The sequence below is a fragment of the Rana temporaria genome, chromosome 6 (genome assembly GCF_905171775.1).
Source record: "Rana temporaria chromosome 6, aRanTem1.1, whole genome shotgun sequence".
NCBI classification, from domain to species: domain Eukaryota; kingdom Metazoa; phylum Chordata; class Amphibia; order Anura; family Ranidae; genus Rana; species Rana temporaria.
Window position 1 is genome coordinate 66002892 of NC_053494.1, and position 26114 is coordinate 66029005.

Consider the following 26114-nt stretch of genomic DNA (forward strand, 5'->3'; position numbering starts at 1 on the left):
CCTTCTCGGCATCTATTGATAGGAACAGGACTGGCCTTTTATTTTTCTTTGCTTCATGTATTAGGAGGACTGTTTTTAGGATGTTATCTCTAGTCTCCCTGCCGGGGACAAAGCCTGCTTGATCTTCCCCTATAAGTTCTGACATATAAAGCTTTAGTCTCTCAACCAATATCCTTGCATACATTTTCATATCCTCATTGATCAGGGATTTTGGCCTAAAGCTAAAGCACATTATGGGATCTTTTCCCTATTTTGCTAAGACTGATATATAGGCGCCTAGGGCTTCTCCTCGTATCTTAAGGCCTTCCCCTATAGAATTCATATAAAAATGATAATAAGGGGACAACATTACAATACATTTCTTAAAATATAAAGATGTAAAACCATCAAGACCGGGACTTTTACCTGCCTTACTGTTTTTAATAGCCTGCTCTATTTCTTCTCTAGAGATATCCCTATCTAATCTCCTTGAATCATCGTCTGCTATTTCCGGCAGTTTTATTCGCTTCAGATATCTTATCTTTTCTATCTTGTATATCCCCAGGATCCTTGTAGGTCATTTACTTTATATAATAATTGATAGTACTCCGTAAAATTTTTATTAATATCCCTAGTAGAATGTTTAATCTCTCCCATTTTATTTTTTATCTTTGTTATATAATTCGGATTCTTTCTAGGTTAAATCTGCCCTGCCAGCAATCTCCCTGATTTATTGCCGAATCTATACTGCTTTTTGGCCATTTTAGTAAAAACTTGTTCAGTATCTAGCTCCAACATATCTCTCAAAGCTTCCCGCTTTCCCGTCAGCTCCACCATTACCTCCCTGTCATTTACTCTTTCATGTCTCTGTTCCAACTCCTGAATTTCCTGTAGCAACAATTGTTTTTGGGCTATCCAAATTTTTTTCCTTTTAGCCCCTTCTGCGATCAATCTCCCCCTCATGAAAACTTTATGAGCTTCCCACAGGACAGTTGGTGCAATATTCTCTATATTGTTCTCTATAAAGAAGAGAGACAATTCCCCTTCCAAATCTTCCACTATAGCCTGATCATATAGAAGTGATTCGTCCAGCCTCCAGGATCTTTGCCTATCCGGTATATCTTTCAGCTCCAGGCTAACCACAACCGGTGCATGATCAGAGAGGGTGATCGATTTCACTTCTGCCTTCATTAACCCTTCTAAGAGCTGATGGTCTAGGAACACATAATCTATCCTTGAATATGAGGAATGCACCTGGGAGTAATATGTATAGTCCCTCCCACTCGGGTACAGGACTCTCCACGCCTCCACTAAATGTTGCTGATGTAAACATTTTTAACAGTCCTTAACAGTCCGACCGAAGAAAAATAGGCCGAGTATCCAGACTTGGGTCATAGACAAAATTTTAATCTCCTGCCATAATCACTCTTCCTTCTCGAAAATTTTTCAATACATTTTTTAAGAACAGACTAGGGTGGACATTAGGACAATAGATATTTACTAATGTGTATTCTTTATTAAACACATATCCCTTTACAAATAAAAACCTTTCTTCAGGATCTGATTCCATTGCTTTTAAAATAAATGGAGTACTCCTATCGAAAACCCACAGCTACCCCCCTTGATCTCTTGTTGGGGGAATACCCGTGAATCCACACTGGGAAGCCTATAGAATTTAAACCCACCCTAGATGAGTACTTTAAGTGAGTCTCTTGCAAGAAAACAGTTTTCTGGCCAACCTTTCAATCCCTGCAATATTTGGTGGAGTTTACCAGGGCTGTTTAGACCTCTGACATTGTAGGTAACTATCTTTAAGGGGGGCATTTCTCAAGTAAATACGGCTTGTATTGCTGACTCTATATAGCCCTAGAGACAAAGACCAATTCTTGTATTTTTCCAGGGTCGACCCATTCAACTAACACTAAAAAAACAACATGACTAAACTAAAAAAAAACATCCACGTGTACTTCCCCCCCCTCCCCCTCTACATTGAATATCAATGTTATGGCACATCCAACTGTTGCCTAAGTAGAGGGCGCCCAGCCGGATAGGGCATCTTCTGGGGGCCCTTATATGACCTCCCGATCGCCCGGACCTCATCCCCACTACGGAGATGGTCCCGGTAGATCGGAGGGGCATCGCCAACTCCCATTGTACCCTCCCCGAGCGCACACCCCTTCTCGTACCCCCCCACCCTGCTACCAATAATTCTTATTTATTTTCTCAGTACTTCTCAAAGTTCTAAACATTTTTCCATGGCTGGTCTTTTAACTTCTTCCATTCTGATGGCTTTTTTTTCCCAGTTTTCTATTTGTGGCATTGGCACATCTAATTTACTACAGAACCCCTTTAGATCTTCTGGGAATTGAAGTATGGCCGAAACCCCCCTGTTTCTTTGCTGTTAGACAGGCAGGAAAACCCCATCTATAAACAATCTTTTTTCCCTGTAATTGTTTTATCAGGGGTTTCAACGCCCTCCTGCAAGCCAGAGTTTCTTGTGATAGGTCTGCAAAAAACAAAATCTCGGTACCCATATATTCAATCGATGCGGAGCTTCTCAAGCCCTGTGTGACTTCAAAGTTCGAAAACCTCGCTATCACATATCTCACTGTACCTGTTTATGGTGTAGATATTCTCTGCACTCTATGCACTCTTTCAAGCGACATGGGAGATGTTGCTTCTCTCTTCAATATTTTATTAAACAGCTCACGGATCATTGTCTCTAAATTACTATTTCCAACTGACTCCAGTAATCCATGTACCCTCAGGTTATTGCGTCTATTACGATTCTCTTGATCCTCTAACTTATACCGGATACTCCTCATTTCTACCCACTCCAATTCTACCCTTTCCTGTAACTCCAGGATCGCGTTTTTATGATCGACCAAATGGGCTTCCGATTCTTCCATTCCATCCATCATCTCTACCAGGTCTTGCTTTGTGGGGAGTGCCTGAAGCTTATCTATGTCTTTCTTCATTTTCTTTTGAAGCTGATCTTGCTGTTGGACCTCTTCTTCTCCTGCATTCATATTTTTTCCCTGCTCTTCTACCAGAAGAGTTGTTCCTTCTGTATTTTGTATTGCTTGTTCCGGCATCTGATCTATTTTATCCACTTTATCTTGTACCAAGTAGGTTTTTATAGAGTTACTACTTCCACTGTCTGCTTGATTCGTTTTTGCTCCTCTTCTCCCCATTTTCCTCCCTATCTGAAAAATTCCTATTCTATTCACTCTATGTATTTACCTCCTACTCACGTCAATCCAAAAAATTACTTATTTTCTTAAGGGTACTATAAAGAACTACCCCGCGTACACAGACTTCTTATAAAAATCTAAATAATAAACACAAAATAATATATACCTGGCCTGTTGATGACTTATTTAGTTATTTGACCCAAAAAGAAAAGGGGGGGGGGTGCACCCTGCAGCTCAAAATAGCGAGGCAGAAATGTATATAAAGCAGACGGTGAATAGTAAAGCAATAAATATATTCCCAACAGTCAGAGCAGTTAATTTAGGATAGTATAATCACAACTGGTTCTGGCAATTATGAGTAAATGTAATAAATGGATTATGAGTAAATGCAATCAAATCAAATCAGTCACTTTAAATATATATACCAGCACCTATAAATGCATTTTCCAGAAGGCTGGGAGAAAAAGAAAGAAAAAGAAAGGGAAGGGAGGGGAGGGAGAGTCCAAAAAAAAAAGGGGGAGAAAAACGGAGGGGGGAAAGCCCCCTATACAAATGAATAACAAGAGTGCGTAGATGCGCACCCCCCCCCCCAGCTTGAAGATATTGCAGGCAGGGGCTCACACAGGATAGATGGAAATAACAGAGAATCAGATCCGCTCAGTCACTTTAAATGGTTTAAGCAGATTGGTTCAGGGGACTTATGAAAACATTTCCAGATCTCCAAAAAAAGAGGTGGGGGGGGGGCACCTGGTCGCCCACCAGTATAAAGATAAACAAATTCAGTCCATTCCACAGGGGCTTCCAGGTTTCTTAATGTATTTAATATATTGTAGCAGCTGCAAGTTAGTGGAGAAAAAAAAAGATAAAACATAGACCTTCCGCTTGTATTTGATGACCACAACTTCTCAGGCTCATCACAGAACTCTTCTTCCTGATCCAGTTCCCCCCGACCTGATACCAAGCCTTTTCTCTTTTTTTATATACGGAGCAAAATTCCTACTTAATCTCACTGATCTGTGAGAGTTAATAAAAGTTATGTATGGCTCTGAGAGCCTCCTTCAACTCCTTAACCTCTTCCAGAGAGTGGGGGACCATGTGAGACCGTGCAGGGCTTTTTCCAAGCTTACCCGAGAGTCGCCTTCCCACGCTTCCTCCGGCCACCAGGTTCAGCTTGGTTCTCGGGGGACTCCCAGCCTCTTGTTCTCAGGCGCACGGCGTTTGGCGCTTAAGGCACCCAGCAGCTGCTGTAGACGGAGGCGTCGGCTCCAGCCGAATCTCCTCTCTGCCCTCTCACAGCCCGCACAGCGACTCCAGGCAGCCCACAGCAGAGCAACACAGGCTCACAGCCTGGGCAGGGGAAACAGTCAGTGAAGCCAAGGAGGAACCAAGGGGGAAGCGAAAGATCCAGGAGCCGGTCAGCAAAGCGCAGAGCTCTGGGATGGACAGCGAAGGCTCAGGGTGAGGGACAGCCAACTTTTTGCCACATCAGAAGGTAGCAGGTAGGGGCGTGAGCGGGGTTATCTCGGACGCTAAAGCTTCTCTAGCATGACCACTCGGGGAGAGAACCACCTGGAGTTCACAGCATCGGACTGCTGGGCGCCATGTTGTAACTCCTCCCCCCCGCCTCTTGCTTCTTAAAAAGGATTTGTTTGAAGTGCCTTGCTTTTACTTAGAAGGATGTGAGTGCAATATGTGAAGAATTTACGTGTGCGGTTTTAATAAATGGTTTTATAGTACTATTGCAAGCACTTTTTTTTCACGTGGAGAGCATTGGTTCACTGAATTGCTTGGAGAGTTCACCAAGTTTTAATGCCGAGCATGAAAATTGCAAGGCATATTCTTGTGGTGAGTGCAAATCCATAAGGGTGCGGAGTCACAGAAACACAAGTGGTGTGGTGGAAGAATTTTTTTGTTTTTTGAGAAGATTGCATGTTTGTTTAAGTTTGAACACCTGGAAAAACACTACAATTTATGGATTTTATTTTTTTGATTCTTCTCACACTTTAGGTGTGGATATTGGATGAACACTTATTTAGAGAGTATGTATATATATTTAGTATATAATTTCTTACATTTTTCTCTTTGTCATGTTTAATCACTATAACACTTTTTCACGTGGTGATTTAGGGCCTGATCCACAAAAACCCGGCGTAACTTAATTTTTCCCGTTTAAGTTACACCGCCGCAAAATCTCTACCTAAGTGCCCGATCCACAAAGCACTTACCTAGAAATTTTGAGCGGTGTAACTTCAATCCGCATGCTCCCGACGTTATTTTCCCGACGTGCTTTGCGCGGTTTTACGTTGCGCCGGGTTTTGAGAATCGCGACGGGCGTAAAAAAAAAAAAAAAGAGTTGCGGCGGGAAAAAAATAAATAAAAAAAATTACAGCGACGCGGGATAGAAGGGTATACTTTAACAAGGTGTAAACAGTTTACACCTTGTAAAAGCAGCCCTAATTTTGCGACGGCAAACTAATACTTACGGAGAAAAAACGAAGCGTAAAAGCTTTGTGGATCTCTGTAAGTGCTAATTTGCATACCCGACGCTGGATTTCGACGAGAAATGCCCCCAGCGGCGGCTGCGGTACTGCATCCTAAGATCCGACAGTGTAAGTCCCTTACACATGTCGGATCTTCTGCTTATCTATGAGAAACTGATTCTGTGGATCAGTTCCATAGATAGAAACAGGGATACGACGGCGTATCAGTAGATACGCCGGCGTATCCCTTTTGTGGATCAGGCCCTTAGTTTATATATTTTACAATTTTTTTCATTCAAATGTTTGCATATATATCATACTATTCAAGTAGCAGCTTTAGGCATATATACACTGTGTATATATATTTGTATTAATATTTTTTCTGTGCGCAGTGGTGGTTTGAGAAGGTAAAGGGGCGCGTATACAATCTTTAACCAACGTTTCACATATTCTTCAGGCTTACGAATGATTTTCACCTTGTGGAGAAGGCTTGGAACAGCTCATGATCCAAAGCACACAACGTCATGCTCTTGTGAAGTCTTCTCTTGATTGTAGACTTTGACAATGATACGCCCACCTCCTGGAGAGTGTCCTTCACGTGTCTGGATGTTGTGAATGGGTTTTTCGTTACCATAGAGAGGATCCTGCAATCATTCACCATCTTTGTCTTCCATTGACGTCCAGGCCTTTTTAATGTTGAAGTGAAGTTCTTTCCTCAGAATGTACAAAACGGTTGATTTGGCTACTCCTAATGTTGCTGCTATCTCCCTGATGGATTTGTTTAATTTTTGAAGCCTTACAATTGGCCGTTTCACTTGCATGGACAGCTCCTTTGAACGCATGATGTAGGTGCACAGCGAAAGATTCCAAATGAAAATACCACAATTAGAATCAACTCCAGACCTTGAAAAGGGGGGGGGGGTATTCTTAAGAGCTGTATTTCCTAAACCCTTCCTTTGGTTTGGATGTACATACCCTCAAATTAAACCTGAGAGTTTGCACTTTCAGTCCATATCCATTATATAACTATAACTTGAATATGTTTTGGTAAATACAAGAAAAAACTAAAAGTGTGCCTGTGTCCAAATTATATATATATATATATATATATATATACACACACACACACATATATATATATACACATATACACACACACACACACAGTATCTCACAAAAGTGAGTACACCCTTACTTCTTTTTAAATATTTCATTATATCTTTCCATGTGACCAAATTTGATGAATGCCACGTTGCTACAATGTAAACTAGTGAGTATACAGCTTGTATAACAGTGTAAATTTGCTGTCCCCTCAAAATAACTCAACACACAGCCATTAATGCCTAAACTGCTGGCAACAAAAGTGAGTACAACCCTAAGTGAAAATGTCCAAATTGGGCCCAATTAGTAATTTTCCCTCCCCGGTGTCATGTGACTTGTTAGTGTTACAAGGTCTCAGGTGTGAATGGTGAGCAGGCGTGTTAAATTTGGTGTTTTCGCTCTCACTCTCTTATACTAGTCACTGGAAGTTCAACATGGCACCACATGGCAAAGAACTGATCTGAAAAAAATAATTGTTTCTCTACATAAAAACGGACCCTGAAACTGAGCTGCAGCACGGTGGCCAAGACCATATGGTTTAAAAGGACAGGTTCCATTTAGAACAGGCCTCAACATGGTCAACCAAAGAAGTTGAGTGCAAGTGCCCAGCGTCATATACAGAGGTTGTCTTTGGAAAATAGACGTAGGAGTGCTGCCAGCATTGCTGCCGAGGTTGAAGGGGGGGGGTCAGGTCAGCATGTCAGTGATCAGACCATACGCCATACACTGCATCAAATTGGTCTGCATGGCTGCTGTCCCAGAAGGAAGCCTTTTCTAAGGATGATGCACAAGAAAGCCTGCAAACAGTTTGCTGAAGACAAGTAGACCAAGGACATTACTGGAACCATGACCTGTGTTCTGATGAGACCAAGATAAACTTATTTGGTTCAGGTGTCAAGCGTGTGTGGCGGCAACCAGCTGAGGAGTACAAAGACAAGTGTGTGTGTTTGCCTACAGTCAGACATGGTGGTTGGAGTGTCATGGTTAGGGGCTGTATGAGTGCTGCCGGCAATGGGGAGCTACAGTTCATTAAGGAACCATGAATGCCAACACGTAACATACTGAAGCAGAGCATTCTTCAGAGACTGGGCCACAGGGCAGTATTCCAACATAACGACCCCAAACACACCTCCAAGACGACCACTGCCTTGCTAAAGAGGGCAAATGTGATGGACTGGCCAAGCATGTCTACAAACCTAAACCCTATTGCGCATCTGTGGGGCATCCTCAAATGGTAAGTGAAGGAGTGCAAAGTCTCCAACATCCACCATCTCTTTGATGTTGTCATGGAGGAGTGAAAGAGGACTCCATTGGCAGCCTGTGAAGCTCTGGTGAATTCCATGCTCAAGAGGGTTAAGGCAGTGCTGGAAAATAATGATGGCCACACAAAATATTGACACTTTCGGCCCAATTTGGACATTTTTACTTAGGGGGTGTACTCGCTTGTTGCCAGCGGTTTAGAGATTAATGACTGTGTTGAGTGATTTTGAGGAGACAGCAAATTTACTGACTTATTAAAACAATTCAAAGAAATACAAACAGCCAGCACCTATAAGGTGATTACAACCCATAACAAAAGTAATATATAAAAGTAGTGCAGCTCTAAAAAAGAGACATGAAAATTTATAAAAAAAAAGGCCAAATATAAAATCAATATTGAAAGAGTAGAATCCTCACACCAACTAATGTGAGATAGATATGCATGTACACCACATTCAAGGGGCAAGCCTGCTTACCGGAAACAGTTGACCCCTTAAATCATAGAGAGGTCAGAGTGGCCAAATAGAACATACAAACTTCACTGGTTCACAGGCACTATCCATTAATCCAGGCTACTAATGTATACCAGACTCATGGGCCACTATCAGAGAGATGAACACCTCCAGTGACAGCAGCCAAACCCTCTGTATTAATGTCCTATTTGTCCATTGATTGTAATCATGCTGATATAGACCTCTATAATTTGAGGGACTACTGCAGGGTAGTGAATTAAAATTCAAGAAGGTCCAGTAACTAATAAAAAAAAAAAAATTGCAGCCGAGGTCCGAATCACAAGTCCATGCCAGGAAAGAATGTATGCGTTTTTCTTTTTTTGGCGCAAAACACACTCTTGTCGCTTTTCTTACGGTTTCCTCCACACACTCTGGTAATACTCTGTAAATATAAATGTCCCCAATAGTGTTGCCCCTTACATCAGGTGTCCCTACCAGAGTAAGTCATTACATTGTGTGCCCTTCATCAGACTGTCACCATAAATCAGTTGCCACCATCACTTGGTTCATTTACCTTTTCCTTTGATTTCCCTTCTAAATGTATTTTTTCTTTGCCTGAATTTCTCACTTCCTGTTTCTCCTCAGTAAGCTTGCCCCCATCATCCGAGCCGTTCTGGCTGGGGGGTAGTCAGCGGCCATGCAGACTGGTCTCTGGCTGGTATGCTGAGATGAGGAAGCAAGGATGGTCATGTCTGTTTACGTGGATGAGTGGGTTTTTAGGCAAGATGCATTATATCATTAGACAAATTGTGTGCTTATTAGCACAGGAGATTGGGGATATGGTGTGCTCTCTGCGTACAGCCACTTTCTATGTCACCCCGCAGGGATGTAGTCCCAAGGGAGGGGGCTAGCACGCAGACTAACCCCCAGCCAGAATGGCTCGGATGATGGGGGCAAGCTTACTGAGGAGGAATAGGAAGTGAGAAACTCAAAGAAAAAAAACATTTAGAAGGGAATCGAAAGAAAAAGGTAAGTGAACCAACAATGCACTAGCTTAAAGGAACCCATTTAGAAAAAAAAAACAAAAAAACGTTTACAACCCCTTTAATGACGGCTGGTCTACTGTTTTCGGTAAGCAGGCTTGCCTCTTCACAGTGGTGTTGAGCGTGCATGCACATCTATCACACAGAAGCTGGTGTGGGGATTCTACACTAATCAACACTGATTTTATATTTGGACTTTTTTTAATTCTGTTTCATGTCTCTTATAGAGCTGCACTCCTTTTGTATATTATTCCAGTTACACTTGCACATAGTTTTTGGAAGAACTCGGCAGGTAGGTTGTTGCAAACATCTTAGAGGACCAAGTACAGCTCTTCTGTGGATGTAGGCTGCCTCAAAGCCTTCTGTCTCTTCATATTATCCCAGACAGACTCAATGATGTTGGGAGAAGCGTTCCTGTGGGGGCCAAACTATCACTTCCGGGACTCCTTGTTCTTCTTTAACCACTTGCCGACCGCGCTATAGCAAAAATACTGCTACAGCGCGGTCGAGTTACTGTGACAGGACGTCCCTGGGACGTCCTCGTGCACTTCCGCGTTTGCGCGTCCCCTGGGGCACGCTCGCGGAAGTGTCCGTGCTCGCCGGGTCTAGAAGACCCGGCGCATCACGGATCACGGTAAATTGCCGCTGATCGCGGCCGTTTACCACGTGATCGCTCCGTCAAATGACGGAGCGATCACTTGTAAACAAACCGGCGTCATTTGATGACGCCGGTTCCTCCCTCTCCTCTCTGTACCGTTCGGTACAGTGTGAGAGGAGGGGAGGGGAGGGGGGGAGCGGGTGTCAGCAGCAGCGCTGTGGCTGGATCTGTGACTATTGCAGTCACAGATCCAGCCATCCATCCATCATCCCAGCTCAGCTATCCCTGTGCAATACTCTGCAATGCCCCTATAATCTGCAATACCCCTATAATCTGCAATACCCTGCGCAATACTCTGCAATACCCCTATAATCTGCAATACTCTGCAATACTCCAATAATCTGCAATACTCTGCAATACCCCTATAATCTGCAATACCCTGCGCAATACTCTGCAATACCCCTATAATCTGCAATACCCTGCGCAATACTCTGCAATACCCCAATATTCTGCAATACCCTGCGCAATACTCTGCAATACCCCAATACTCTGCAATACCCTGCGCAATACTCTGCAATACCCCAATACTCTGCAATACCCTGCGCAATACTCTGCAATACCCTGCGCAATACCCCAATACTCTGCAATACCCTGCGCAATACTCTGCAATACCCCAATACCCTGCGCGATACTCTGCAATACCCCAATACCCTGCGCGATACTCTGCAATACCCCAATACCCTGCGCGATACTCTGCAATACCCCAATACCCTGCGCGATACTCTGCAATACCCCAATACTCTGCGCGATACTCTGCAATACCCTGCAATACCCCAATACTCTGCAATACCCCAATACTCTGCAATACCGCAATACCCTGCGCAATACTCTGCAATACCCCAATACTCTGCGCGATACTCTGCAATACCCCAATACCCTGCGCAATACTCTGCAATACCCCAATACTCTGCAATACCCTGCGCAATACTCTGCAATACCCTGCGCGATACTCTGCAATACCCCAATACTCTGCAATACCCTGCGCGATAATCTGCAATACCCCAATACTCTGCAATACCCTGCGCGATACTCTGCAATACCCCAATACCCTGTGCGATACTCTGCAATACCCCAATACCCTGCGCGATACTCTGCAATACCCCAATACCCTGCGCGATACTCTGCAGTCTTCCCAGCCTAGATGTGAGATGTGGGGTCTTATTGACCCCGTATCTCACTGTAAAGAGGACCTGTCATGCTATATTCCTATTACAAGGGATGTTTACATTCCTTATAATAGGAATAAAAGTGATAAAAAAATGTATTTTTGGGGAAAAAAGTGTCAAAATCAAGTAAATAAAGTAAAATGAACAATCATTTTTATTTATTTTTTTAAAGCGCCCCTGTCCCCGTGTGCTCACATGCAGAAGCGAACGCATACGCAAGTCCCGCCCACATATGAAAACGGTGTTCAAGCTACACATGTGAGGTATCTCTGCGAACGTTAGAGCGAGAGCAATCATTTTGGCCCTAGACCTCCTCTGTAACTAAAAACATGTAACCAATAAAAGTAATTAAAGCGTCGCCTATGGGGATTTTTAAGTAGCAAAGTTTGGCGCCATTCCATGAGTGTGCGCAATTTTGAAGTGTGACATGTTGGGTATCTATTTACTCGGTGTAACTTCATCTTTCACATTATGAAAAAAAATTGGGCTAACTTTACTGTTTTTTTTTTTTTTTAAAGCACAAAACAGTTTTTTTTTAAAAAACACGCGTTCAAAAAATTTCTGCGAAAATACCATGCGAGATAAAAAGTTGTAACGGCCGCCATTGTATTCTCTAGGGTCTTTGCTAAAGAAGCATATATAATGTTTTGGGGTTCTATGTAATTTTCTAGCAAATAAATGATGATTTTTACATGTAGGAGAGAAATGTCAGAATTGGTCTGGGTGCTCCAGAACGCCTGATGGCGCTCCCTGCATGTTGTGCCTCTGTATGTGGCCACGCTGTGTAAAAGTCGCACACATATGGCATCGCCATACTCGGGAGGAATAGCAGAATGTGTTTTGGGGTGTAATTTGTGGTATGCATATGCTGTGTGTGAGAAATAACCTGCTAATATGACAGAAACAATTTTTTATTTTATCTTTTACAGAATTTTCAGTCGTTTTTCTTTTATAGCGCAAAAAATAAAAAACCCAGAGGTGATCAAATACCACCAAAAGAAAGCTCTATTTGTGTGAAAAAAAGGACAAAAATTTCAAATGGGTACAATGTTGTATGACTGAGTAATTGTCATTCAAATTGTAAGAGCAACGAAAGCTGAAAATTGGTCTGGTCAGGAAGGGGGTTTAAGTGCCCAGTGGTCAAGAGGTTAATGACATTGGCTGTATGTTTGGCATAGTTCTGTTCCAGAAAAAAATTGGGGCCAATTATATGCCTCCCTGGTGATATTGCATAATGGAGAAGTATCTGCCTGTATTTCTCAGCATTGAGGACACCATTGATTGGGCTACGCTGAGAAATATTTTACTTGTTATAGAATCTAATAGAGGAAGTGGTGAATGATAGACACCCCCCACTCACCTGAGATTTTCTCCACCCTCTGCACACTCATAATTGAGCTTGTCAGGAAGACCCGAAATAAAGTTCTTAAGATGAGCAAGCTCCAAAGCAGACCAGAGCTCTTCATCTGTGTGTTTTTCAAAGGGGTCGAGGTTCATGCGGAGAGAACCAGAAAACAACACTGGGTCCTGTCACAGGGTATAAAACAAAAAATAAATAAAAAATAAATAAAGCATTAGCCAGAAACATAAGAAGTTTTGCATTTCAGAACTCAATTGGTAAATTTAAAGACAGCAACAGACAACCTTGATCCCCAACAGGAGTTTCCAAGTCACTGCAATATATTGCCACACTTTAGTATTTAGTTATATTGAAACATAAGAATGCTACATAGTATCTAAAACTGTGGCTTTCTATAAAAAAAAAAATTAACATGTGGGCTTATTTAACTGTGACTAAATTTGCTTTTGCTTGATCTTTGTTCATGAATGTCTACAGTAAAAAGTGAATATAAAATTACAAATCCTAATATGTGAAAGAGAGAAATGCATGCAAAATATTCCAGACACAGGATCACAAACAAAGCTTGTAAAAAAATATATATATACAATAAAAGAGCTGCAAAAGTAGACCTTTTTAAATTCTTCTAAAACAGGCAGGATTACCAGGCTGTCAAAAGAAATGTTCTTAGCTTTTTGATAAATATCATCTGAAAAGCAATGCTATGGATAACCATACCTGAGGAATAATTGTTAACTTGAATCGAAGGTCATGCAGACCAATTTTGGCTATGTTGCACCCATCTATAAGGATTTCACCAGAAGCAGCCTCATTAATACGGAACAATCCTAGGGTGAGAGATGACTTTCCAGCTCCTGTTCTTCCAACAATCCCAACCTACAGATAAAAAAAAAAAAATAATAATACCACAAACTCAAAAACCTAAATATTGGGTACAAAATAGGGGTATCTATAGCTTTTCTCTAGAATGGTACCAATAAAACTGTACTTGTAAGGAAAATGTTAGATTATAAAACTTATTGGATGATGCACCACCACACTGGTCAGGCGACGTGCAAGATTACCTTGATGAACATCTTACTCATCGATGGATTGGATGAGCCACAGACTACAACATGCCACTGACCCAACGGCCACCCACAAGTCCTGACTTAACACCTGAATTTCTCCTGTGGGACTACGTAAAGGATAACTCTCCCCTTCCTATTGACCTAGCGAAGCTGAAACTTTGTATCGCAGACACTATCACTGCACTTGATTCAGATATCTTAACTCGCGTTTGGGCGGAAATGGAATACCGTCTCGATGTGTGTCATGTGACTAAGGATGCACGCATCGAACATATGTGACTGTCTCTATAAAACTTGAAATCTTCCCCTACAATTCCGTTTCAGGTAACAAAGTATCTTACATTCACTTAAGCCCCGGACCTTTAGACAGCTAAATGCCCAGGCCAGGTTTTGCGATTCGGCACTGCGTTGCTTTAACAGACAATTGCGCGGTTGTGCGACGTGGCTCCCAAACAAAATTGGCGTCCTTTTTTCCCCACAAATAGAGATTTCTTTTGGTGGTATTTGATCACCTCGGCGGTTTTTATTTTTAGCGCTATAAACAAAAATAGAGCGACAATTTTGAAAAAAATTACATATTTTTTACTTTTTGCTATAATAAATATCCCCCAAAAACATATATACATTTTTTTTCCCCTCAGTTTAGGCCGATACATATTCTTCTACCTATTTTTGGTAAAAAAAATTGCAATAAGCGTTTATCGATTGGTTTGCGCAAAATTTATAGTGTTTACATAATAGGGGATAGTTTTACTGCATTTTTATTAAATTTTTTTTTTTTTTACTACTATTGGCGGCGATCAGCGATTTTTTTCGTGACTGCGACATTATGGCGGACACTTCGGACAATTTTGACACATTTTTGGGACCATTGTCATTTTCACAGCAAAAAATGCATTTAAATTGCATTGTTTATTGTGAAAATGACAGTTGCAGTTTGGGAGTTAACCACAGGGGGCGCTGTAGGAGTTCGGGTTCACCTAGTGTGTGTTTACAACTGTAGGGGGGTGTGGCTGTAGGACTGACGTCATCGATCGAGTCTCCCTTATAAAAAGGATCACTCGATCGATACGCCGCCACAGTGAAGCACGGGGAAGCCGTGTTTACATACAACTCTCCCCGTTCTTCAGCTCTGGGGAGCGATCGCGACGGAGCGGCTATAAACAAATAGCCGCGCCGTCGTCCCGGATCGCTCCCCGAGGGAATCCGCCCGCCGCGCTGGGGGGTCCCGATCGGACCCCCCCACCCGCTAGAAGGCAGGGACATATATATATACGCCTATCTGCCTGTCCGTGCCATTTTGCGGACGTATAGTCCGTGGCGGGCGTTAAGGGGTTAATAGTGCGTTGAAACTGTATACTTTTTTATGAATGACAGTGTATATATTTATAATTGGGTTGCAGTGTTTGAGTTCACTCATCAATGGTTGCGGCTGATCACTAGGAGAATAAGGACAACTGATTATTTACTAGCGTATAATAGAGCTGCACGATTCTGGCCAAAATGAGAATCACGATTTTTTTGCGTAGAATCAAAATCACGATTCTCTCACAATTCTCACGGCGTAAAATCTTTTACATTTATACAAAAAAAAAAAAATAGGCTAACTTTACTGGCTTTTTTTTTTTTTTTTATTCATTAAAGTAATTTTTTCCAAAAAAATTGCATTTAAAAAGACTGCTGCACAAATGCAGTGCAACATAAAATATTGCAGCAACCGCCATTTTATTCTCTAGGGTCTCTACTAAAAAATGTTATAATGTTTGGGGGTTCTAAGTAATTTTCTAGCAAAAACAATAATGATTTGAACTTGAAAAGAGGTTTGGTGTTTAAGTGGTTAAACGTTCCTAATTTACATACAGAAGTTTATTCCTTTGAAGTGATACAATGTTTAGACTTAACTTTCCACTGATAAAGAATGTTTTCAAAAACTTGGCAGGCTGCCCAGACTTGGCAGATTGCCCAGACTGACTTTTGGCTGAGAGCAGAGAGAAAATTATTTTCATGTCAAAGATTGTGAAACCCTGTGTCAAAAATTTAAAGGGAAAAATATTGTGATAACGATTCTTGACGATTAATTGTGCAGCTCTAGCGTATAAGTATTTTTAGATATTTTTATCTCACTCTATTTGCACTTATGCCCAAAGCTATGGATATTTAACTCATTGGAAACTACACTATAAAAATCTAAATTAAGTCTTTACACCAAACAATAACATGGACATGGGAGATTTAGATAGTACTTTTAGCAGATTTGGACACTTAATGAAATAAAAAGCAAGTCTTTGATGGGAATCTTACTACTCATGAACAATACAAAGAAAACTCAGCCCCTAGAAGACTGAGATGGGATGTTCCCATCAATGATGGTCTTCGTGACAAAGATTCCATAGAAGAATGGTACAAGTTTTTTCATGAAAAAGGCCTGGAGGTCTTGCAATTCATTATAAAAAGGAAACAAAGATGGCTAGAATCAACCAACAAATAGAGTGCAAAAGAGAAATTAGAACCAGCTAAGGATGTATCACAATTTGCAACTAATCAGCTGAACAGGGTTCTGGAACAAAAGGACTCAAAGGTTAAAGGAGTAGTCCAGCCTGAGATAGTTTGGCTGGGCTTCTTCATATGGGTCACAGGAGAGCAATTAATTTTGCACTCCTGTGACCTGTTTTCAGCAGAGAGCGGTCTAAAGTCTGCTCTCTGCTGACATCACCAATGTCAGTCCAGGCACCGCGTCATCGCCACTCTGGGTGTCTGGATCCCCAAGGTGCCTAGACTAATAGCCGTCTCAGCCTCTTAGCGAGCCAGTGAGGGGGCCGCTCCTTGCCCCTCCACAGTTAAGCTCTCCAGTGAGCGTGGAGGAGCAGAGCAGGACAACTGCCGATTGACAGGCAGCAGCTCTCCGCTTGGGGAGCTGAGAGAACCAAGCCATTGGCGTGTTCGATGGCTTGATTCTCAGTGCAGAGATGCTGAGGGACAGAAGGTAATCTTTTGTCAACTGATACTACACTGGTGAGAGCGGTAAGGATAGCCTCCCCACAGAGAGAACAAGGGTATAGAACATCTATCCCCCCCCCCAGACAAGAACCAAGGGGGGGGGGGGAATACCAAGGACTCAGAACACAGAGACCCTGGTGGCAAAATAGGGGGAACCAGAAGCCCTGGTCTTAATCCCCAAGAAGACCTCCCTGGAAAAACCAGTGGAACAACAATAAAAATGTGAACCAAGGAATCAACAGTACAATAATTATGAATTTAGGAAGCAACAGTATAACTATGGAAATAACTATTAAGATGACCCAAGGAGGAGTCCAGTACCCACCTGTCATAGGTTTGAACAATTGAGGAATTATTATGAAGAACCACCATGTCCTTTTTTAAATCAATGGAGGCACAAAAGAGTACTAGGAGAAGGGGTGTTTAATATAACTGGTGTTGAACCAGTGTTGAAAGTGTTAAATATGGGGTTAAATCTGCTGCTAAACGCAATTTGAATAAGTTTGACACATACATAGACATACAAAAGGTATATAAGGACATTAAACATTCAGAAATACATGATGAATAAGCTGGAATGAACTAGTAGGAAAAACATTTGATGAAAGTAATGACATGGTGCGTAGCCAAATGAAAAAAGATCACTCTTTAATCCATCTGTTCACAACAATGAACATGTTGAAGTGTTCAATCAAATGGTGCTGCAAGAATTAGAGAAATTAAAGATTAAGAAAATGAAGGACCCACAGTAAATTTAGTTGGGTATAAAGCGATTGGAGGAAAGACAAAATGTGGTGATTATATCAACTGATAATGGGGGGGGGGATATTGTGGTTCGCTCAAAAGAATTAATGTAATAATAAGGTGTTACATCAATTCTACTCATCTTAAACTGATGGGGAATCCGACAAAGATATACAGAAAAGAGCTGGAAAGATTAATCCAAAGGGGTACCAAAGAAAAATTCTTGAATGAGAGGGAGGCTAGATATTTAGTACCAGATACGTGTACTATACTATTCCTAAAATACACAAAGGACAAAGATTGTCCGCCGGGAAGACCCATCATAAATGGGATTCAATCTGTTAACCCGAGGCTAGGAGAATATATTAATATTTTTTTTGCAGCCATTACATGAGAGATACAAAGCGTTTGATACAAATACTAAACAGATTGGAACTGGAGGATCAACAATATATATATATAGATTTTTTTAAACATTCGGATTTTTTATTTAGTTATCAGAACATAAAAACACAAAGGCCCGGATTCAGATAGGAGATACGATGGTGTATCTCCTGATACGCCGTCGTATCTCTGAGTCCGGCCGTCGTATCTATGCGCCCGATTCATAGAATCAGTTACGCATAGATATCCCTAAGATCCGACAGGTGTAAGTGTCTTACATTGTCGTATCTTAGGCTGCAATTTCACGCTGGCCGCTAGGTGGCGCTTCCGTTTGTTTACGCGAGGAATATGCAAATTACTATTTACTTCGATTCAGAAACGAACAACCGCCCGGCGCTTTTTTTTTATGTCGTTTGCGTTCGGCTTTTTCCGGCGTATAGTTACCCCTGCTATGAGGCGTAGCTAATGTTAAGTATGGCCGTCGTTCCCGCGATGAAATTTAAATTTTTTACGTTGTTTGCGTAAGTCGTTCGCGAATACGGCTGGACGTAATTTACGTTCACGTCGAAAGCATGACGATTTGCCAACGTCATTTGGAGCATGCGCACTGGGATTCAGTCGCGGCCGGCGCATGCGCAGTTCGTTCGGCGCGGGAACGCGCTTGATTTAAATGATACATGCCCCCTACCCGCCGAATTTGAATTCCGCCGGGTGATTTACGCTACGCCGCCTCAACTTTACAGGCAAGGGCTTTGTAAATAAAGCAGTTGCCTGAAAAACTTGCGGCGGCGTAATGTAAATGACATGCGTTACGCCAGCAGAAAGATCCGCTGATCTTTCTGAATCCGGGCCAAAGACATTAAGAAAAGTATAACAGGATTCACACCATAAAGTCCTGTACACACGGTCGGACTTTCGTCCAACAAACTTCAAAATCTGCAAGTTTTCACATTTGTCCGACCGTGTGAACGCTCCATCGGACCAACTTTTTCGGGTTTCGTCAGACAAAAAGTTTGGTCTGCAAACACACAAACTTTACGACAACAAAAGTCCGATGGTGCCTAGTCCGACCGTGTGTACAGCAATGCCATCGGACTTTTGTCCGAAGTACAAACACGCATGCCCAGAATGCTAAATGTTAAAATCAACCAACAATAGCAGAAGTTAACCAAAGGGTGGAGATAAAGAGCAGAAAAGACACGTGATGTTGGGAAAGTTTTAGAAAAGTTTGCAGAAAAGTCCGAGCGTGTGTATGCTATGGGTGTGACCGGACAACTCACTTCGGACAAAATCCAAGGGAAAGTTTGTCGGATGTCTGACCGTGTGTACGAGGCTTTACAGTTACATAGTATAGCGAATGCATTTTTGATAAATACATTAAGTCAGTATAATAATCGTGAATAATCCTTCAAATTCATATCTTTAAATTCAGTTTCTAGCTAGTAAACCTCTAAGGCCTTGTACACACGACCAGACATGTCCGATGAAAACGGTCCGCGGACCGTTTTCATCGGACATGTCTGCTGGGAGATTTTGGTCTGATGTGTGTACACACCATCAGACCAAAATCCCCGCGGACAGAGAACGCGGTGACGTAGAAGACACCGACGTTCTCAAACCCGGAAGTTCAACGCTTCCACGCATGCGTTGAATCAATTCGATGCATGCGCAGGATTTCGGTCCGCTGGTTAGGCGTACTAACCAGCGGACATGTCCGACGGACAGCTTTCCAGCGGACGTGTTTCTTAGCATGCTAAGAAACTTTTGTCCGCTGGAAACCTATCCGCTAGGCCGGAAAAATGTCCGCTAGGCCCTACACACGGTCGGACATGTCCGCGGAAACTGGTCCGCGGACCAGTTTCAGCAGACATGTTCGGCCGTGTGTACGAGGCCTAAGAATAAACCTATTCGCCCCTAGGGGAGCAAACTGAACAGGTCTATTCCAACATGAATTTACAAAAGAGAGAAAAGGATGTCGGCAAGTAAATCAATGTATTCTAGCGAGTCAAACCAATCAGGAAATGAATGAGAGAGAAGATCACCACCCAAGGTAGGTCTATTGTAGGGTAGTTTCAAAAATATAGGACTCCAAGGGTGCAGGCAATGCACTAAGGCAAATATTGGTAAAAAGATGAGGGATGGACAGCCGCACTCCAAACCAAACAGGTTGTCTTTATTCAAATCAACAGCAAGAACACAGCAGATCACAGCAATAGGAACAGGAGAATACCGACGTTTCGCACTGGCTTCAGTGCTTATTCATGGCTTGGAAATCAGGAAATGAAATCGGCATAAGTCTCTGGAAGGAATAAGTGATACCAACAGGCTACCTAGTGGAAGTTAAGAATGAGCGTACAAGTCTTTTAGTAAACACTATTTTTGTTTAGCAACGGCAGATGTATCCTCACTTTAAAACTAGGAATGGGCGAACGGTTCGGCCCGAGCACCGAATTATGAGGACGTTGGACTGCTTGTTTGGCCTGCTGAATAAACACAATGCACTGCGCCGCTGCACAATGCGTTGAAATTCCTGATTAGTAAAGGTTTTTCATTGTTTCAGCCAATCGGGGCACAGAGCACTGTCAGAGCCACGATTGGCTCCATGACGACTCTATCCAATTATGGCACCTTGCGGTTAGTCCTGCCCCACACTATAAAAGTATACTTTCAATAGCAGCTATTTTCAGTGCAATATCGGTGTGGAGAGAGATCGACTAGGGCTCTGTTTAGTGCTATTAGACAGTGTGCTATTCTGATTCTATTGTCCGTGTAGAATATCAGTTTAGTGTGAATCTAGGGATGGTTCAGTGTGAGTGTAGTGCTATCATTCATCTTTACATCAGTGTGAATGTAGGGATAGTTCAGTCAGTGAGAGCATAGTGCGACCACCATTTATCTTTACATTAGTGTGAATGTAGGGATAGTTCAGTCAGTGGGAGTGTAGTGACCGTTTAACATAGTATATTTCATTGCATTACTGCAAGTTTAACGCCATATATTTCAGTGCGTTACAATACGTTTAACGCAGTACATTTCTGTGCGTTACTGCACGCTTAACACAGTATATTTCAGTGCGTTACATGCCGTTAAATGCAGTACATTTCTGTGCGTTACTGCACGCTTAACACAGTATATTTCAGTGCGCAGGGCCGGACTGGCCTACCGGGATACCGGGAAAATTCCCGGTAGGTTGCTTGCTTTTGCCTGCTGTATCTGCCGGTCAGTCAAATACAATCATCCGCGGGCCGTAGCGGGAGCCGCCATCGCCCCTCTTTTTAATTGTGCAGGGGTGACGGCTGCACTGAGTTCCCTGGGGCTGCTTTTGCATAGCTGCAGACTGCGGTAGTTGCACCCTGCCTTGGAGCACAAGGTGAAGAAAGACATTCTCTATTTTCTAATATTAGAGGGGACGGACAGGATAGGATAATTGCAGTACCGGGGGGGGGAGGGGGTTAATACAATGTACAGGAGAGAGGGGTGATCGGATGGGGGAGGGGAGTAATGTTTCTGTATGAAAAGTTCTCCATTACCTGATCCCAGTGCCCCCCCCTGTACTCCCCTCCCTCATCCCAGTGTCCCCCCTGTGATCTCCTCCCTCATCCCAGTGTCCCCCCTGTATTCCCCTCCCCCATCCCAGTGTCCCCCCTGTACTCCCCTCCCTCATCCCAGTGTCCCCCCTGTACTCCCCTCCCTCATCCCAGTGTCCCCCCTGTACTCCCCTCCCCCATCCCAGTGTCCCCCCTGTACTCACCTTCCTCATCCCAGTGTCCCCCCTGTACTCCCCTCCCTCATCCCAGTGTCCCCCCTGTACTCCCCTCCCTCATCCCAGTGCCCCCGTACTCCGCTCTCCTATCCCAGTGCCCCCCTGTACTCCCCTCCCCTATCCCAGTGTCCCCCCGTACTTCCCTCCCTCATCCCAGTGTCCCCCCTGTGCTCCCATCCCAGTGTCCCCCCACCCTGTACTACCCTCCCCCATCCCAGTGTCCCCCCCCGTACTCCACTCCCCCATCCCAGCGTCCCCCCTGTGATCTCCTCCCCCATCCCAGCGTCCCCCCTGTGATCTCCTCCCCTATCCCAGCGTCCCCCCTGTGATCTCCTCCCCCATCCCAGCGTCCCCCCTGTGATCTCCTCCCTCATCCCAGTGTCCCCCCTGTGATCCCATCCCTCCTCCCAGTGTCCCCCCCCCATCCTCTCTGAGATTATACAGATTTAAATTTTATTGCAAGGGCAGCAAAGGTAGGTGACAGAGAGAGAAGGGGGTGGGGGGCGGGGGGTGCAGATATGTGAATGTGAAAGCCGGGAGGCTGAATTATTGATGTATTTGCAAGATACAGGAATGATGAAAAACCCCTGCGAGGGCTACTTTCGTTTTCTTTGAACTTTACTTTTAAATAAAAGTGGGCTACCAGCCCTTAAAAACACAGTATTGGATTGGCGTCTCACTGAAAAAACGCATCTACCCTTGGAGTCTGATCCCCCAATCTCACATATGGTGGAGGTATTGCTACGGGCAGTTTGGAAGAGTTCCAGATCCACGCATACCAACAAACAGTGAGTAGAAAGCAACCGTGCGTTTTTGGCAGCAATGCTATGATGAACAGCCAATATGAACTGAGGGTTGAAAGTTTTCTGCTGCTAGCTGTGTGTGGCAGTCAGGAGAACAGCATTTGGGAAGGCCCAGTGAATGGATGGTTCAAGTGGAATCGCAGAGAGTGAAGTCTGCATGTGAAAGTGTGCTGTTTGCAAGTACACCAACATTTTTCCTGTATTAAGAAGGAACTGTGTGATAAACTATTGCCCTGTTTGCAGCGATGGGAAGGTCAAATCGCAAACAGAAAGCAATATTTGCTGAAATGAGAGACAGAACTTTGTGGCTGGAGGGTTTGTTGCCGACAGAACAAGCCCGAGAATCGTGCAAAAAGCACTTGGCTGCGCTGAACCAAGCCAAAGTCAAAGTTCATGCTGTTGCCCCTGGCAACGCTGGTGTAGGTCGGCCAGCTGTCAAGGTGAAAAGTTTTGAAAGCCAGGTGTGCTGTTTGCGATGCAGTGAGTGGGGGCATGAAGTGTCCAAATGCCCTTTGTCCCAGGCTTCAACAAAGCAAAGGTATGAGAAGCCTGCGCTGAATGTAAAGAGTGAGCAGATGGGTGCAGTTGCCCATAGCAACGCTTATGGTGTCAGGTTAGTGGACCGCAAGACAAAAATATTGCCTACAGAGTCCTGGCAAGTGTAAAGCAACGCCGCTTCATGGAGAGAGTCTACGTGTGTCGGAGAGCCAGCAACGTGCAGCTGGGAGAGCACCGTTTCCGGAGAAAATGGGTCAGATACAAGTGAAATTCTGCGTGTTGGGAGAGTGTCATCTCCCTTAGCAACAGGAGAACGTCGCCAAGTGCCATGCCTGGAATGTGGTCAGCTGGGGCACGGCATATTTTCTTGCCCTAGATTCTGGGGTGCAGTTGAAAGTGAAGTTGATGAGGAGAACTCTTTGTCGGTGGGCCCAGTTTCCTTTTCAGATGTGTTTGCAGTCACCCCTGTCAACAAGAAGTCTTCTGTTGTATCTGCAGGGGGTGCTAAACAGTGGGAGATGCCTGCTGTATTTTCATCCTGTGGCCACCAGGAGGAGTTCACCAGTGAATATGCAGCTGAGAGACAACGCCCTCAAGTGAAGATCGATTTGCCGACTTCGGAATATGGCAAGTGTGACGGTATTAGAATGATATCCCCGTCAAGCATTCCCTTCTTCCCATAAAAGCAAATCACCCCAATATTCCATGAGGAGGAATATTCCTGGAATCGCCCAATAAGCCACACATGAGTCAGAGCTTACTGCTGGAACAAGACACTTTAATGGCAGCATGCTGCTGGTATATATGCAGTTTATAAGCTCAATCCTCAATCAAAGAACAATGAAATCTCCACCCCCTTTCCACACACAGTGGGGGCTCTCATACAGATTATAGGCAGACAATTTGGCGCCTGACTCTGAAGACACAGTTCTTTAGATAATGACATCAGTGAAGGTAATTACTAGTTGTAACAGAATACGTTATCTAGACAGCTTGGCTCCTCATATAGAAGAGGTAATTACCACAATGAAGCAATCAGAATAATTAACATGAGCCCCTTCTAATCACAGTAAACAGTAAACACCGGTCTCCTTCACACACACAATAGATCAATTACCCTTTCAAATAGGGAGCTGGCTGAGGAAGGGACATTAACATTTCAACAGAGGAATGAGTCACACCTGAAATCACCTGTTACCTCTAACACACACACAATTACTAGCAGGGAGAATTACACTGAAGCATATCCTTCACAGTAAGACTGTTGCAATTTCTGTTTCAAGTGAAGTCTGTCCGGTGAGGAGATCGGCAGAAGTTGTAAAGATGGACTTGCTGCAGTGTGCTACCCAGATCAGTGGGGAGACACCGGGTAAAGCCCTGCTTGCAGCAAGGTCAAGGTCTGAAATGGACATATGGACTATGGGTGCACCTAAGGTAGTCCAGCAGTATTTTGAGAGAGATATGTTAGGGGTGACCAAAACAGTTGGTGTGTCATGTTCCCTAGCGATAGAGACAGCTGCTGCAGAGTTGCCAAGGGAAACCACCAAGGAGAATGTATTGGTAAGGCAAGGGGTTTCCCAGGACAACTGTGAAGCCGCCCTAGTGGGCAAAATAGTTCCTTTGGAGAGGAAGGGTGATGTGCTGAGTCGCATGCAGGTTGCCATGCGTTCTGACAAAAGTCAGTCTGATAGAGATTATAAAACTGCTATGTTTATGAATGCTGATGTTGAAGATGTTGTTGATGATACATGTACTTATGGTGATGTGTTCACTAGTAATAAGGTAGGGGTGGTCGCTAAGCAGGATATGCGATTCACCTTAGCAACGGTAGATAAGGCTGCAGAGGTGTCCTTAGAAACCTCCAGGAAGCTCTGTGTGTTGGAGTCAGAGGTTGCCAGGGACAACTGTGGTGCCGCTCTAATGGATAAGAGGGTACTTGACCCTGGTGATGAGGAAAATGGTAAAACTCAAATGTTTAAAATTACTTGTAGTGATAATGGGTTGCTACGGTCTGTCGCTGATGGCAGAAAAAGTTCTTATGAGTTTAATGAAGCGCCAGCTGAGCAATGTGGTGAAGTTATGTTATTGCAGCCTGCTGTGTTTAAAAATGTGTTTGCAGTGGACACAATTTCTGCTATGCAAAATGGAAAGACTGCAGGGCCGGTAGACACGGGTGCGTTGGCTGTTGCAGAAGTTAACCCTCTCCAGTTGGAAGGATCTGAAAAGGGCGCATACATAGTAGAGGTTTTGTCCTCAACAAAAGAGATGAGGCATGGTGAGCTTCAGAATGATATGGTAATGGATAGCGATTTGGAATCGCTCAGTGTTGCTGGAAGTGAGAGGATGAGTGTCGCACATGCGATTTGCAGTGCTCAAGGGAAGCCGCAAGTTTTGTCAGTTGCCTCTGAGGTAGAGGTCTCTTTAAATGACTCAGCCTCTCACGCTTTAGCAAATGAGCCCCTCCACATCGTTGGTAAAGGGAACATTCCTAGAGTTGTGTGTTTAGATGTGGCATGTCTAGAAATAACTGAAATGTTATTGCAATTGGTGAAAACCTTTCCGATGTACACCTGCGTGTATCCACAGCAGAGGAGTGATGTGGTACTGCGTAGAACCAATCGGTGGACACAGGTGGTACAGACATGGTTAGGCAGTGTTGATGAAAATTGGTTGCTGTACTGTTGGTTAATTTTGTGTAAAGTTGTCTCACAGTTCTCTTTGAGAGTGCTTCCAGCGGCGGTTTGGTGCGAAAGGCGCTCAGGAGAATTTTTAGAGAAATCAGAAATAATAGACATAGTGGAAGTCTCTCCGTCTGCTGATGTGATGGGGTGCATTCCTTTTTATTAAGGAAAAGATAGTCATACATAAACGTGTACAGAAATGCACATGTAGACAAACATGACAATTCTTTTGGTAATATGAAAATGGCATAACATCAACAAGGTAACGCAAGCTATCACGGCATCAATGAACACGTACAGTAGAACCATGCAGTATTCAAAATAACACCAGGTAGATACCATAAGCCTATGGACAAATCATGAATAACCGACATTTGTGGCTCAAACAAGGGGCCTGGAGGATGTGTTGGTCGGCTATATTGTCAAAGGGGCCAAGGGCCCTAGGTGGAAAGGGGGAGGGAGAAAGAAGAAAAAAAAGAAA

The 26114-nt window shown here is 43.5% G+C and overlaps 1 protein-coding gene across 3 annotated transcripts in view; it reads right to left on the reverse strand.

The window, feature by feature from the left end:
- The window catches only part of LOC120943551 (multidrug resistance-associated protein 1-like), a 650821-nt gene that overhangs the window by 25505 nt on the left and 599202 nt on the right, over positions 1-26114 (reverse strand). For all 3 annotated transcript variants that reach the window (XM_040356917.1, XM_040356914.1, XM_040356915.1), the window contains 2 exons: positions 13411-13569; positions 12694-12860 (listed from right to left, as the gene is read on the reverse strand). In XM_040356917.1, coding sequence (XP_040212851.1) covers positions 12694-12860; positions 13411-13569 — 326 coding nt within the window. The remainder of the gene's footprint in view (positions 1-12693; positions 12861-13410; positions 13570-26114) is intronic.